This window comes from Tupaia chinensis, unplaced genomic scaffold (genome assembly GCF_000334495.1).
Source record: "Tupaia chinensis unplaced genomic scaffold, TupChi_1.0 Scaffold148012_1, whole genome shotgun sequence".
NCBI classification, from domain to species: Eukaryota; Metazoa; Chordata; class Mammalia; order Scandentia; family Tupaiidae; genus Tupaia; species Tupaia belangeri.
The window spans coordinates 2,388,547-2,404,613 of NW_006207862.1; the positions used below are offsets into that span (position 1 = coordinate 2,388,547).

General features: G+C 52.4%; 2 protein-coding genes across 5 annotated transcripts in view; one reads left to right on the top strand and one right to left on the bottom strand.

The window, feature by feature from the left end:
* VSIR (V-set immunoregulatory receptor) overlaps window positions 1–7,130 on the top strand; it is a 23,971-nt gene extending 16,841 nt beyond the window's left edge. The window contains exons 4-7 of the mRNA XM_006170101.3: window positions 2,372–2,479; window positions 5,374–5,401; window positions 6,428–6,621; window positions 6,793–7,130. Coding sequence (XP_006170163.1) covers window positions 2,372–2,479; window positions 5,374–5,401; window positions 6,428–6,621; window positions 6,793–6,830 — 368 coding nt within the window. The 3' untranslated portion in view covers window positions 6,831–7,130. The remainder of the gene's footprint in view (window positions 1–2,371; window positions 2,480–5,373; window positions 5,402–6,427; window positions 6,622–6,792) is intronic.
* Window positions 1–16,067, bottom strand: part of CDH23 (cadherin related 23) — a 410,231-nt gene that overhangs the window by 62,591 nt on the left and 331,573 nt on the right. The window contains exons 38-39 of one of the 4 annotated variants that reach the window (XR_003548152.1): window positions 15,092–15,400; window positions 9,408–14,679 (exon numbers count right to left, since the gene is read on the bottom strand). The exons of 1 other annotated variant lie outside the window; for it this stretch is intronic. Coding sequence is in view for 2 of the 3 variants with exons in the window: in XM_027768916.1 (XP_027624717.1) it covers window positions 15,245–15,400 (156 nt within the window). In the remaining variant the exon portion in view is untranslated. Of the gene's footprint in view, window positions 1–9,407; window positions 15,401–16,067 lie in introns of those variants that run through there. 2 more of the 4 variants (XM_027768917.1, XM_027768916.1) reach the window with 2 other exon arrangements.

A 16,067-nucleotide genomic window follows, 5' to 3' on the forward strand; every position in this document is an offset into this window, starting at 1 on the left:
CTCCCGCCCGCCCTGCTGTAAGGCCTGGTGCACTCATCAGGGTGTTGTGGGCAGCTGCCCCTGCCAGCGCCTGGCCACCTTCCCAGGATGGACCTAGTCTGGATGGTGACCAAACACATCCTCTCTCCAGGGGGTGCCAGCCAGGCACTGGCCATCCTTGGGAGGAGGACTGGGGACACGCGGCGAGGCCAGGCTCTACAGAGGTGCCCCTGGTTTCAGAAGGAAGCTGGGCCTACATACCTGCCCCTAAACCCTGCCCCCTACCCAGCCTCAACTCTCAGCCTTAACTATAAGGAAACTCAGGCTCTCAAGTGAAACCGAGTCTTGATCTTGTAGAGGGGACACAGAGGGGCAATCCCTGCTAGGACTGAAAGTCAGCCAGGGTGACCGAGCCAAGGCCCCAAGGCAAACAGAGCCAGAGTTAGTGAGCACCTGGTGAACCTCACAAAACGTTGCTTAGTAACAGTCCGGAGGAGCCTTGTTTTGATGGGTGAGGAAGGGTGCTTTGCAACCTGCTGCTCAGATATTGCCCACAATAAGGTCCTTTGATGGGGTTTAGAAATACGGAAACGTTAGAGTTATAGAACATCTTTACTTTCAATATTCCATGCCCAAATGCAGCCTTGCTAAGATCTGCAGGGAGCCTGCTTTAATGTGGAGCAGAACCTGCTCTGCAATTAGTATAGCAACTGTTCCTGTACCACTGGGTACTTCGAAAGTGCCTGAAAACAGTTTGTTCTCTTCACCGGTGTGTGCAACCCCTCCTGAAAGCTTGTTTACACCATTGGGCTGTTCAGCAACACAATGAGTTAAGAATGGCCTTTCCCCCAAAAATAAATAGTGCAATGGCAACATTTAGACCCCAGCCCATCCACCTCCCAAAGCTCCCTGAGGTGGAGTTGACACTGTGACAAGGTATCCCAGCCCATCTTTTGGCTGAGGGAAGACTGAAATTGGGAAGGAAATGCGTTTACGCTGGTTGTGGTTCTGAGGGCATGTCTGTTCCCAGCTAAACTCCTGGAGTCAGCAGATGGTCTAAAATAAATCAAACCTCCCCACGCTGTTGGGATTGTGAGGCGGTACAACGTTTTTGGAGGGCAATTTTGCAATAGCCTACAAGAAAATGCACTTTGGCTTAGCACTTTCACTGCTATGGACTAAGTGCAGATGCACTTGTCCGAGTGAGCCAAGGTGCATGCACCAGGGGCTTGTTGCTACAGTGTTAGTTACATTGAAAGTGGAAGCAAACAACATCCATTGTCCATCCATAGAAGACTGTTTCCACCAACAGGGGACTGTTTCAGTAAGTTTCGGGAGGGAGGTCTCTGTGCAGTCAGAGATGTGCGAGCTATGCTCCGCGGGAAAAACAGTCGTGCCACGATCCCGTATCTGATGTGTATGAAGGGACTGTTTCGAGGCTGATCCCAAGGAACTGTAGGCAGTGCTTATCTCTTTGGAGGGGGATCAGGTAAAGGGGGGAGGAGGAATATATGTTTAAACCTGCACACTTTCTTTTTACAAAATTTAAAAAGTTTCACCTTTTGAAATGTCAGACATGGACACACATTTCTCTAGTTCTGCCCTCAGGTTGTTACATGCCTGTGTGCCAGAGGTCCTGCCCCAGAGCTCAGGAGTCCTTAGTTTGAGTTGGGGTCTTGGATTGCTTTATCATTTTTTTTTAAAGAATTATTTACTTATTTAATTCCATTTTTTATTGTTAGTTTTTTATTTTATTTTTTTATTTGACCACCAGAGAGAGAGAGAAAGGGAAAGCGAGAAAGCAAGCCACCAGGTCCGGGACTTGAACCATGGTTGGCCATGTGGGAATCCAGCGCCCTTATCCACCACACTGCCTGCTGGCCCCATGGATTGGTTTATCTTTTATTGTGGTAAACATATGTAACACATGATTTGCCACTCCGCCGTTCCTATGCGCACAGTTCTATGGCATGGATTACATTCCCAGTGCTGTGCAGACATCACCAACATCTATTTCCACAACGTTCTCATCCTTTCAGCTCCTTTTAACCTTGAATTCTGTGGCACAGGGTCTACAGAGGACCTGTTCTCCCTTTTCAAGGGACAACCAGTGGTCCAGCTGTCCCCATGGGCCAGGATGAGGAGCTGCCTCAACTGGAAGCAATAGGCCTTGTTTCTGCATGCTCTGGGCCCACTTAGGGAATGAGGGGGATTCTCTTTGAAAGAGGTCTTCAGACCTTCTATGCCTCTGCAGGTCACTGAGGGTCTGGCAGTGGGGCACTGGGTAAAGGTAGGTCCCTTACTGCATGATCTACCCTCTTTGGGCCTCAGTTTCCCCTTGTGGGAGTAGTGGGAATACAGCCTCACCTTGGCTATGTCTCTGCTCTTTCAGACATCACCGCTGCAGCCCTGGCCACAGGCGCCTGCATCGTGGGCATCCTCTGCCTCCCCCTCATCCTGCTTCTGGTCTATAAGCAGAGGCAGGCAGCCTCCAGCCGCCGTGAGTATCCCAGCCTGCCTGGAGAATGCAGGTGACCTGCCCCAGCCCCTGGCTCATCCCCTATAGGGTCAGCAAAGACACAGGAGGCACAGTTCCGCTCTATTATGGGTCTGGGAGCTGCTAGCTCCCTGCAAGGAGCTGGGCATGATGGCTGAGAGAGCTGGGGACTCTGACATGCCATTTCCGGGCCTGAGTGCCCACTGGCCTCACCGGCTCCAGGCAGTGCTTGCTTAGCACTCAGTATCTGCTGAATAAGCGAAGTCATGTGGAGTAGCTCAAGTTGGTTTATAAAACGTGGGTGCTCAGATCCTTTGGAGACTTGATGTAAGGTATGGGCGGACTTGTTTTACAATTAGAAATTGCTTGGACAAAAATGACCTTTGGAACATCAGAAGTAGGAGGGATCTTAGAGATAACTTAGTTGGACACCTTTTACAGATGAGAAGCCTCAGATCTGCAGACTTAACTTAGTAAATGGCAGGGCTAGGACTCAGCCTTGGAGTTTTGAACTCCTGCTCTTTCCAAGAAATGTTAATTCCACCATATAATGAAAATGCTTTCAGCATGAGTGTGGTAGTCAGCACCCCCTAACTGCTAGGGTGGCTGTGCCGGCACTATGCCAAGCTTATTATATACATTCTCTCACAACAACCTCAAGAGTTTGGTACTACCATTGTCTCCATTTTACAGATGAGCAGACTGAGGCACCGAGAAGTAGGCGACTTGCCTAAAGAATCACACAGGAAAAAAATGGTGGAACCAGGCTTCCAGTCACATCCACGAACCCCTTTCACATTCCCTCTGGGTGATAGGGCCCATTGCCTGGCCTCTGAGCCTACTTATTCTGAATCTGAGAGCAGGAGAGCGGGGAGTCCTTTTCTTTTGCACCCCATCCCCGGCCTTTTCCTGGCTGCCGAGGGAACTGAGGGAGGACTGCTGTGTCACCAGGTGACTTTAGGCTCACACCTGTTTTCTCTGGCTGGCCTCCAACAGCTTGGCATCCCTCCCTCCTTGTGCTCCCAGGTGCCCAGTCTGGAGCCCTACAGTGGGTCTCTAGGGGGCTGTGGGCACATTACCCTCACTCTTGGGACTCTCATGTTCTTCTCACAAAACCCACCACAGCCTACCCCAAGGAGTACCCCGAGGTTGGAAGCGGTTGGCTGCACGAGGGAGAGGAACGGCCGCGGCTGCCATCAGCCCCTCTCATGTACATAGCAGTTCACGGAGGTGGGACGGATGGGTGGGGAGGGGGTGCACTCCGTGGGGCTGTCTCCCACATGGAGCGGTGCTTTCCGCCCCTTTACTGCAGACCACAGTGCTGTCTTGTCATGTGCGCAGAACAGGGAACAGAAACTGGAAAACAGTTCTGGGTGGAGATTGCTGTGTGTGTGTAGGGGACAGGGCAAGACTGGTGGGGGGGGTGGCTGGCTAGGTCTGCACCGTGTCTCAGGCTGGGGACACTCTGGGAAACCTAGATGAACCGCTTCTATCATGAGCAGACACTGCATGCAGCTGCTCCTGAGACTTGATACACGCAGTAACAGAAAGGTATCAACGATTCATCTGCTAATAGAAACAGTTTAGAAGCTGATCCTCTCCCTCTCAAAAAAAAAAAAAAAAAAAAAAAAAAAAAAAAAACTTTATTTACCGATTTCTCGTCAGAGCCAGAGACAAGACGCCAGATGGGATGATGCGAGAGACCAGGTACAAAACAGAGAGGGAGCCAAAGTCTGGTTCATTTATTTTGATCCAGACTCTAGAGAAGCAGCTGGTAGGAAGAGAAAGCACCTGGGAAGCCCCGGGGGCAGAGGCTGACAGGGCCCAATGTGGTGCAGAAAAGAAAGAAAAAAAAATGAAAAAGAGAAAAGAAAAAGAAAGAAAAAGAAAAAGACGGGACCAGGAGCTCTGAGGAAGGCAGCGTGCTGGAGGAGCCAGCAGGTGCGAACTCCTATCCAGCTATAGACTGAGACTCCATTTCCCCACTCTTCAGTGGGACCAGTACACTTACCCCAAGGGAGGTGGGGAGGATGAGGCGGGTGAATACACGCCGCACACCTGCAGGAAGCCTGATGCCCAGAAGTGCCCATAACAGCGTCCATGAGTCTAACGAATCTCAGGAACGTATGTGTTGCTTCCCTGTGTCTTTTCTGCTGTTGTGCCTCACCCCCACCACCATCTGTTTCCCCATAGTCACCAGCAGTAAAGCTCTTTAGAATGAGAAGGATCTGAAGGGGAGCTGCAAGAAAGGGAAGTTGGGGCCCTGCATCTATTGGTGGCCGGTTTTGGTGTGGGGAACTCCAAGAAAGGGGCAAGGCAGCAGCAGCATGAATGAGGAGGAGAGAGCAGGCAGAGTGGGAAGGAACTGAGGGGGTACTCGGCCCCCTCAAGGTTTCCCTGAGAGGTGTTATCTGTGACAGGCGATGTGAAAGCTGGGACAGAGAAAACCAGGAGCCCTCTAGTTTGGAAATGACCTGGAACACTCCCCGCTAATGAGTTGTGACTAGAGACCAGAACCTGGCCAATTTCCAAACAGGAAACAATGTTTAGCAAATTCAAGAGCCAGGCCTTTGGTTGATACTTAAAATCCTAAAGGTCAGATCCTGCCCGAGTCAAGCAGAGGAGAAAGTGCTGGTTGACTTTGGTTTCCTGGTGCCAAATGTCCCCAATGCTTGGAGAATGCAGACCAAGTTGTGTTTTCAATGACATGGGTTGCTCACTGAGGTCCTACTTGCTGGACAGATGTGCAGAGCACTGTCAGGCCTCCCAGGTGGATAGTGGAGACCAGGGCTGAGCAGGGCCCTGCCTGCGCTGGCTCCCAAGGGGCATCTGCCACTAAGGCAGGGATGTTGCCTGGGGAAACCTCTCCTGTGACCAGCTTCTCTGTCTGTCCCTAGGTGCTCAGGAGCTGGTGCGGATGGACAGGTAAGGTCCAGGGAGACCTTGAGAAAACCTCTCTGGGAAGCTGTCAGGGAGGAGATATTTCTGTGCAGAAGGGCCCCTATTTGACCACATAGCAAGTTGGTCAGAGCGCACCTGCCATCGGCTGCTGAAACCTACACAGCTGTTCTGGCTGGCTGTTCTCCCTGCCACTCTGCACCCAGCCGACTGAGCTCTGATTCTCTTAGATGGGCCAGGCACCCACCTTTGAGCCTCAGTGGTCAGTCTGGGCTAGGATGGGGAGAGGAAGAAGCAGCTAATCTGAGGCAGATACTGAAACATGCAAAAGAGGCCCATGAGCCCACTCAGGCCACACACCTGGAGCTGTGGTTCCCCACTGCAGGGCACTACCAGGTCGTCCTGTCAGATCCTGTAGGCCATGAGGGCAGAGGTCAATGGGACCCAGAGTGGCATAGCAGGCCTGGAGTGGAGTGGATAGGGGTCTGTGTATTGGTGCACTCTGGACAAGAAGCTGGCATGCAGCCTGGCCCCGAGGATGTGTTTGGAATAAGCCACACTCAGAGACTTAGTTCCAGGGCCTGTGACTCCAAGCTCAGAACTGCTCTGGGGGTTCCATAGGATGATGTTCAGACAGGTCAGAGGAAGTTCTGCTGGAATTTCAGAGTTGGAGGCTCTTGAGAGGTTATCTCACTCCCACCCAGGAAAAGAGAACTTCTTCCTTCAGCTCAAGACAAGCTTTGAGGATTTTCAATGCTAATGCCATTAACTAATAACCAAAGAGAAACCTGTCCTCAGACTCCTAGGGATGGTGTCCTGGCTGGGCCTGGTGCTGTAGGTCAGACCACAGGGAGGAACTGGGTCAGTTCTGATGCCCTCAGCTCAGGGCAGTTGGAAGAGTGCAGCCCATGGTCTTTTCTGGTGGGCTTGGCTTCTCCCTTCCTGGGGCTGGGGAGGCCGAGGATGGAAAGAGGGAGAGAAAAGGGGAGGTAGGGAGGGCAGAGGCCACACTGTAGGCAACACAAATGATCATTGGTTCTGATGCTCTGGCAGCAGCACTCAAGGAATCGAAAATCCTGGCTTCGAGACCTCTCCACCCTGCCAGGGAATACCAGAGGCCAAGTCCCGACCCCCACTGTCCTATGTGGCCCAGCGGCAGCCTTCTGAGTCTGGGCGGCACCTGCTCTCTGAGCCCAGCACTCCCCTGTCTCCTCCAGGCCCAGGGGACGTCTTCTTCCCATCCCTGGGTGAGTACTTCCCAACCCTCATAGCACCATGACCTGGAAGTCATGACCCATGACCTGGGAAGCATCACTCTCACTCCTAACTTCCATAAGGAGGCTTCACAACCTCATGGTATGGGGTTGGGGGGTGAGGGACAGAGGGGCTCCCATGCACTCTACTCTTTTCCTTTGCAGATCCTGTTCCTGACTCCCCAAACTCCGAGGTCATCTAGACCAGCTGGGGGCTGTGGGCAGCTGTGGCTGGGCCTAGGGCAGGTGCGCTTGAGCCTTGGAGTGGCCTCTGTGGTCCTGATCCTGGTTTCCTCTCTCCTGCTCCGAGCCTTGACCCTCAACCCCTCTGGATGCTGCATGGGAGAAGTGAGACAATGCTGGATTGCTCGGCACCTGTCCCAAGAATGCTGGGGTGCTGAGGTCCTTCCTAGAGACCTATATTCTCCAGCTATGGATGCCAAATGACCTACTTCTTATGAAGTAACAGAATTTCCAGCTTCTTCTTCTTCTTCTTCTTTTTTTAAGAGAGATTTTTTTGCCTTAGGATGTGTGTGCTTGCCGGAGAGACAGAGAGACAGAAAGCGAGACACCACACCCCTGGGGAATGGCCACACTGCAATCTCTTCTCCTCCGTTCTCCTCTCAGAATTTTGAGCACACATGCGCTCATGCCCAATGTGAGTTTCAAGCCTCTGGATCCAGTACTCGAACCATGGTTAGCCATGTGGAGCCCAGCAACATAACCATTATGCCATCTGCTGGTCCCAGAATTTCCCTCTTTGCAGCAGCCTCTCTTCCTAGGACGTGAGCCTTGGGACCTGGCACATAGATGGGACAAGATGGGCCCTCCCAGTTATGAAGTGGAGAAACTCCTCCCTCTATGGCTGTCCCTGCTCCTGCATTGCGCCTAAGGCTGCACACTTTACACTTGCTTTTTGTACCCAGGGCTCTGGGACTGGGCCTGCTGACCCCAGCCATGGAGCTTCCCCCATCTGCTTCCTACCAGCCATCTCTGTGAGGACCTGTCCACAGGTTCAGTGGATCTGGGACTCCCACTCTCTGCATTCTGGTCCCCAGAGTCCAGTGGCCCCGAAATAGGAAGTACATACCGGGGCACAGCGGCCACTGTGAGCTAACTGGAATCTTGGGCAATCCGAGACCAGGCCAGAGGTTGCAGCACCCACCACGGATGGCCCTGAGGGAGGTGGGTGGGGTCTGCTGGGAAGGTGAGTGGGAGGGGTTCCCTCCCCAGCCCTGCTCCCAGTGCTCAGTGTGGACAAAAGCGAGGACCACACCACGTCCACTCTCGGATGCTGTTGAGTATGAAAAGGGGATGTTATTAAAAACTACATGGGGCACCGGGTGCAGCCCTATGGATGAATTGTCAGAGCTGAGTTTAAACCTCCTTGCTGTTTCCCAAGTGCCCAGGGCCTAAGGAACCCTTGTATCCCCACCCCAGCCTTTGGTCTTCTGTTCCAAACAATAGAGTGGGCTTGGCCCAGTCTTCACCTCAGAGTGACCCTGTGGGGCGGGAGGATGGGGACGTCACAGAGAGTTTGTTCCCTTTCCGCTCCCATCTCCTGTTTGCAGGCAGGACCTGGATTGGTTTTTAGACACATGTACACAAGGGGAGGCCTTTAAGGGATTATGACCACAGAATTTTAAAGCATGGGAAAAGAGTTGGGGTGGGTCTCTGTACACTCTGGGGTTGAAACAAAGAGGGCAGTGCCTGAGAGCAGGGAGGGGTGAGGCTGGACTGGGCAAACCCCCTCCAGCTGCCAGAGGGACTAGAGTGTGGGAACCACAGAGGGCATAGTTCGACGTGGGCCTTTGCCTTCCAGCAGCCTACCCTGGCTCTGCCAAGCTGGGGCTGGGTTCTGACAACCAGGACTCTGGGCTGAGACAAAGGGCCCAGCAGGTAGGGAGAAGTCCTCTCACCTACCTGGAATAGGGCAGGGAGCCCCTCTACCTGTCTGGCAGCAGTGAGCCCAGGCCTGCAGCTGGACCAGGGAACCCCACCTGGACACGTGCTTCCAAGCCCACTTGTCAAGCCCAAGGACAGTGGCCACTGTGCACTTCTCCATGTCTAGGGCTCAGCTGCAGGCCTGGAGACTTGAGAAGGCGAGCATAGACCTCGTGATGAGACTGACATCTGGAGTGGCCCAAACACCAAATCCCTGGCTCTTGCTTTGTCCCTGGGGGCCCCTCTTCCATTCTGTCTGCCACCATGGACACTGGCCAGTGCCAGCTGCCATGGAGAAAGAAGGTGCTGACCTCACAGTTTGTGGGGGCTCATGGGGCAGGAGTATGAAGGTGATACCTGCCCTGAATCAGGGCTGGGCTGACCCTAGAGTCGAAAGATAAGCCCACAGACCAGACTCCTGTTCCTCCAGCTCAGGAGGAGTAGACCCTGCACTCTGAGAGAGGCTGGCCTGGCCCTAGCCCTCAGCTCTGACCTTGAGGCAGAGAACTTCTAAGAATTTGGCTACCAGACCCCAGGCCCGGCTGCTGCTGTGTGGATGGAGGGAGGAGGCCCCACAGCAGAACAGCCACACACTTCCTCCCTCGCTTCCTCCTGTGCAGCCTTGCACTCTCTACTCCAGACCCTTACAAATGAACACAACTCAGTTGTGGTTTCCTGTTTTCAGCGAAATTTACTCTACAGTCCAGGCTCCATCTTCCATCCATGACCACGGCATTGCCTGAAGCAGCCCTAGGGATGCCCTCCCTACTGCTGTCAGGGAGGGGCAGGGTGCTGGAGCAGCCCTCCGTGTTCCCTGGGGATGAGGGTGCCCCTGGGGTGCATGGGACAGTTGCGGAGCAGACACATGGAGTCTCTAAGGTGGGATGGGGAAGATGGGGCCTTAAGGAAGTTGTCTAGGTGCAGGGAGGCTCCTAGGGTACTAGATGAATCCCTGGCACTGTCTGAGGTCCTGAGAAGAAGCTGTGCCTTTAGGATCTAACTAATTGTTAGAGCAGTCGGGAATCAGCATTCTTACCAATCTCCTGACATTCACATGTAATGAAGATCCCCATGGTGGCATGGTGGTCAAGGTTGTGTATCCCACATAGCCAACTTGATACTTAGGGTCCCAGATCTGGCCGCTTGAAAATCACGCTGGGTACATGTACGTTCGTGCCCAAGATCCCCAAAGAAGGGAGAGATGGAGGAGTAGGGAATATGGAGGGTCCCTCCTCTATCTCTCTCTCTCTGGTGAGTCCATGCACTCTCTAGCAAAATTAAAAAACAATTATTTAATAAATATTCCATGGAGAGGCTGTGGGGATGGAATCTGAGGCACCATTAGGACAGTTTTGCAGATGCAGCAAGGACCGCTTGACACTCCCTAAAAACACACCACGGAGGCCATTGGTGACTGCTGTTGGCCAGGCTGGCCCTGATGGGGAAGTCTGGTCATGTGTGCTGGGGTGACCATGTAGGAACCCCAGCACCTGCTTCCCAGTCCTGGGCTGCCCTCACTTCTGCCTGGCCAGAGCTCCCCTACACACAGCAGTTCAGGGTCTGGGCGAAGACCTGGTGTACACTCCTCAGGGAGTGCTCCATGGTAGCAGACTTGGGAGGATGTGGTGGACTGGGGGCTGCAGAGCTCCAATCACCCTCTTCTTTGCCTTGGGCACTGTAGCCCTGCCTCCTGAAATGACCTCTCTGGTGTCACCTGTATAAAGTAGTCACTTCTCTTTCCTCCATGGACATAGTCTCCATAACTATTCTGTGAGTTCTGGAAGGGCAGGGTCCAATAAGAATGTGACCTTTACACTTGGATGCAGAACTGATAACTGATGCACAGCCACTGGCTGACGGGCTGAACCAGGACACCATGGTTCTGTTATCTCAACCACTCACAATGGCTGGGCCACCTCTGACGTTCCACCAGCTCTAGGTCCTAGCAGCTTTACCTGAAACTGGTGGGATCTCCCTGACAACACCAATGCCCTGAGCTTGTACCAGCCAGGGGAAAGATATTTCATTTTGTTTTGGAATGCTAATCTATTGGCATGGTTTCCTGGAATATACATTGAGAGGGGTTCTAAAGTATTAATATAATTTAGTGAGAAAGTACCAAGATCAACTAGCAATGCCAACTGCCTTTGGCATAGGCTAGGAAAGTGGCAGTGCGTGTGCTGTATCTGCATTTTCTGTTGTAATACTCTGCTTTCCAAAACACTTTCGAGTGCATTATTACTTGTTTGTTCTCCCATCCCTGAAAATCCCGGGAGCTTTAGTGTCTCTATTTAATGCATAGGGAAACTGAGGTTCTGAAAGTTTGCGTGTTGTCAAAAGCAGTGCATGGTGAAGCTGAGATTAATGCCTGGGTCTCCTGCTTACCAGGCCTGTGTTCCTTCCTCTTCACTGAGTTGAATGGCATTATAGGCCAGGGTCTTGCTTGGCCTTCACCTTAGACTTGCCTACAGTGCATACCAGGGTCCTGGGAGATAAGCCTGTGCCCACACATGCATGGCTCCATCTTGCCCCATCTCACTCCATATCTGAAATGTTCCTCTCTGTGCTCTGCCTCTCCTGGTCTGAGCCTTCTTGTGGGTCCACAGTCCCTGCCACTCATGTGTAGGGTCCTTTCACATCACCTCTTGCCACCTGCTTTTCTGCCTGGCCACCATGAAGCTACAGGACTCCTGGTGGAAACTGTGGCCCATGCACCCTGATCACCTGCATCAGGAGAAACAAACCCTCGGCTACCTGCTGGGCCCCAGGGTCTCTTGAAGGAACTTAGCCAGTTGTGTGTGCAGCATCTGAGCAACTGCAGAACATCCCTCAAGAAGCAAGGCTAAGGGAAGGGTCTGGATTTATTCATGCTGGGCCAATGCAGGATAGCCTAGCTGGTGTGCTGCCCAGGGCCAGGGCCAGGCTGCAGTTTCCTGAGCTCGAGCCAGTGAAAGAAGCATTTGCTCCAGCAGCAGGGTCCAAGTTTAAGAATCAGTGGAGCCTTCTACCCTAAAGACATGAGATGAGCTGTCAAGAGAAGCACCAGGTCACAGAGTATCCTGGGCTACTGCTGGGAAACTGCGTATGAGTGGGTAGTTTTTCTGTCCTTCCACCTGACGGGGGGCTTCTGCCGGTCCCTACTAGCTGGAGAAACCAGGGCTTGTTATCTGGGATTGTACTGCCTGCTGGCTGTGACTTACAGCCATTGAGGCCTTAGTCAGGCCCTCCCTCCCAGCTTCTGCCAAGGTGCCTCTGCGGCTAGGCTTAGCACTTGACCTCTCACTGCCTTCCATCCTTCCTCCTGGGGCCCAGCCTTTCCTCTTTCAGGGGCTCCCTATCCATTCCCTGGAGCTAGGCAGAGGGCGGAGGCTGCACAATGACTTCCCCGGCTGGGTGGTACACCATTGTGCGGCAGGGCTGGAGCTGGCCCGGATGCCCTCTGCAGCCCAGCTGTTCTGAGCTCTGGGTAATACTCAGTTGAGAGCTGGGTGGAGACAGCCTAGGCTGTTTGCAGGAATGTCCGGATCTCAGAAAACTTGGGGGAGGAGAACCAGGAAGAAGAGAAGAGCTCTGGTTGGGGGTGTGGCTCAGATTTCTCTTGACTTTGGGAAGCTTTTGGAAGCCAAATCCCAGCCCCCTTGCTTAGAAAGCCTCATCCTTTAAGGTAGAGATGGAAAGAAAGCCTGCACTCCTAGCATCTCTCACATCACAGAGTCCATGTGGTACATGTCCACCCTACCAGGCCATCGGCCCCTGGAGCTCCAGGCAGGGCTCTCTTTCTACATGTCCTCCCCATCATATGCCCTGGAGGGCACACCTGTGTCCCACTCACCTCTGACTTCCTAGCTCTATCTAGGGCCAGCCTGGCACACAACTGGCATTGCATGAATGAGTGAATGAATCTTAAATGTCCTTGTCCTCTAGCAAGGCTGGTCCCGTGCCAGTAAAGGGTGGCTCAAAACCAAGCAGATAACTGCAGGTGGAGTCAGAGGGGGTATACCGACCTGCTGGGTCTCTCTGGATGGGCATGTGCAGGCTGTGATTACCTCCCTAGAATCTCAGGGTGACTGGCTTGATGGCTGCTCCAGGAGGGGTGGGGACGGCCCTTCATTGCACAGCCATCCAGTCAAATCTACCCAGTGAAGAGAAGGGCCCTTCCTCTGGCCACTTCTGGCTTGGCTCTTGGCTCTGTCCTCAGGGACACTCATGATCCTGAGGGATCACTGCTCAGAGGTGAGGGCTTGGTCAGTGGAAGCAAATCTTCAAGGGTCTGGCACTCCTTGGAGGCGATGCCAATCACAGAGGGCACTAGCTTGCAGCGTCTGCCCCATCCCCACCCTGGAGTATCTAGGCAGGGGTGGGGGGCTCTTGAGAAGGCAGGGGACCAGCCCTTGAGGTAAGCGTCAGATGGAATACGATGGGAAAGGACATGTAGAAAGAGAGCCCTGCCTGGAGCTCTGAATGCTGCTCTGGGCCTGAACTGCCGGGTGGCTCCAGAAGCTATCTTGATGGTTACTTTTGCTTTGAGGCCTGAGACCAGGCTGATGCCTGCGTCCAGCATATGCTCTTCTCTGGCTGTGCTGAAAATGACTGACTGAGGAGATGGAGCCCAGGCCTCCCTCATTGCCTTCTTACTCAGCTGCATTTCAGGCCAGTGACCATACTGCCCTCCTCTCTGGTGCCTGGCACACAGTAGGTATTCAGGGAACAGGGGATGAGTGAATACATGAGTGAATAATGAATGAATGAAAAATACAGCCTGGGCCTGTCTCTCACACTATGCCCCTGTGGTCACTGCAGTTCTTTACTGAGAACCTCCTAGAAAACTCAAAGAACGGAGATCTCTCCCAACTTGAAGAAATGGGACAGAACTGAAAAAAGGATAGACCATTTTTGACCTAATTTTTTCTCCTATAAATCTTTTTTGAGTTAGAACCTATGGTTTCTGTCTGTATTAAGGTCAGGAGAAAGCTGAAGTCTGAGTCAGCCCAGCAGGTCACAGACCCTCAGACATGGCCTTGGGAACCCCATTCCTGATATCAGTCATCCTGAGGGTGTTTTCAGGGGCCTGGGGGAGCATAGCCAGGGAGGGTCAGGGTGAGGAGGGAGGATGCCACTCAGCTTCCCACACTGTCACCAGGGAGCTGTTGTGTGCCGAACTCTGCGTCTAGAAGGGCCAGATGTCAGGACGACATGTGAGGAGGGAGCTCACGGTCCCCATGGGGCTGCCATGGATCTCTGCAGAGGGTCAGGCCAATAGATGGAAACTCTTTCTGACCATGGGGACTAAACTCAAGTTTTGCAGGGATTTCTTAGATGAGGGGACTTTGCAAAGTTGTGGAAAATGGAATTAAAGTATGAATTTTCGCATGCAAAACATGTGAAACCCATGCATAGATTTTTCATAATACACATTTCCCATGAACTTTTGGCAGATTCCCTCAAATAGTGGTTGCGACGAGGTTGATTTCTTGTTTTTTCAATTCCTATTTCTTCTGGGAACCTTCACACTCTGGGTCTTAGAATGTAGGGTTTCACTGATGGCTGGGAAACCCTAGGACTGTGGGTGGGAGCAGCAGTGGGACTAGAATGTTGTCTGGCCTGTATGGTGGGGGGCAGCATGGCAAATGCCGCAATGTGTCCACCCCGAATCTCCTCCTACCTTTTCCTCACTGACAGAGTCTTGCTTTTATTTGGGCCAGTGATATATTTGGTCCCCAAGTAGTAAGTCAGCCGTGACAATCCTGTCCATCATTTCCCCCAGCTTCCTTTGAAGGTAGGGTGCCCATGTGACCCCTTCTGGCCAATGAGACAGCAGAACTCTGGAGGGTAGTTCTGGGAAACTTCACTTTCTTGATAAATGAGCAGAAGTGGCTTGCATAATTTTTTGTCTTTTTGTCCTCTTCCTGCCTTGAATGTCGATATGCTGGCTAGAGCGGCTATTTGCAACGGTGAGGGAAAGGCAGGAAACATTGTCTGTGATGTCATGGAGCATGTAATCAACATTTGCACTTTCATCATTTTCCTTACGTGAGAAGATGCATTCGGATTTAATGAGTCCATGCTAAAGTTTCCGTGACTTGTAGCCAAACACATCTCTATTTGCTACTGGAGGAATAACCAAGATGATTCACCTTGAAGCTATAGCTGGGGACGAGTTACCAAAATTGGGTCCCTCCATGTCACCACAATAAAGGATACCTGCTTCCCCCTCCTCCCTGTTAGTCACGTGTGCCCTATAAATGTGCCTGTTTAGCCCACTGGGTGTGAATAGGCAAGGTGATTATTAGTGACACTGGGCAACCCTGAGGATGCCCAGGGCAGTGCTAGAGCCAGTCCCATTTCCTAGGCTCCTTGGCACACAGTGGTGGGTTTTCTGGAATTATTAGCTCAATTCCTACCACCTTCTCTAGAGACATTCTGGATAAGCAGTCCAGCCCAGACCTGCTCTGACACGCCACCACCACCACCCCCCACCCACAGTGCACTTGCCAAAGGGGAGGGGGAATAACAGAGTCACCTGCTTGGGGGAAGAGGAGCAAAGTTGAGGTTTCATTCACAAGCTGGGTCCTCCGAGTGGCAGACTGTAAAAATGCCCCAATTCTTTATCCTTCCTATATCTGCACTCTGTGATACTTTGCAGCTTATTCCTTCCCATGTGGAGTTGATTTCCCTATATCTTGAATATAGGCTGGCCTTGTGACCTCTTGGCCAGTAGAATGCAGCAGAAGTGACCTTGTGCCAGTTCTGAGTCTGGCACTTGAGAGGCCTTCCATGCTTCAGCTCTCTCTTCTTGACTGACTGCTTTTCTTCCTCTTTTCTCCTTTTTCTGAATTCATGATAAAGGGTATGTGCATGTGCATGAGAGAGATGAAGGGAGAGAGGAGCACCTTTGTAGTGTCTGGTCATGCCATGAGCCCCTTCCCCCAGTCCTCCAGCCTGTTAGATCTTGGGTACTTGCATATATGCCCAGGGCATTTCAGGTCTACCAGGCTGGGCATTTGAACCACGGCTGCCATGTGGAACCTGGCTTCTCTGGAGCAGCACATTCCTACTGCACCATGAAGTCTGCCCTTCTGGACCCTTTCTGTGTCTGTGTGAACAGACATGGGCTAGCCATCTGGGGAAGAAGTCACCCCATCACTCTAGTACCACCCAGTTGAACCTCAGATGCACAGACACCCAGCTGCCATGCAGCTGCCCACACATGAGTGAAGGAGCCCAACTTGGAGCAGGAGAACTGCCCAGCTAAACCTGGTCTGAACTGTGAGCCTGCAGAATTGCAGCTACATAGATGGCGACTGCTTTAAGCCTCTGTCTTATCTGGTTTATAGTGCATTGTTCTTCTGGCATAGGCAGCTGAGGTGATCCTCCTCCTCCAGCTTTACCCAGGGCTCCCACAAACATGAGCTAACTTGATTCCCTAAACAACACCCACGAGCTAGATGTTATCTCCCTTTTGCAGATGACCAAATTGATATTCTTTTTTTTTTTTT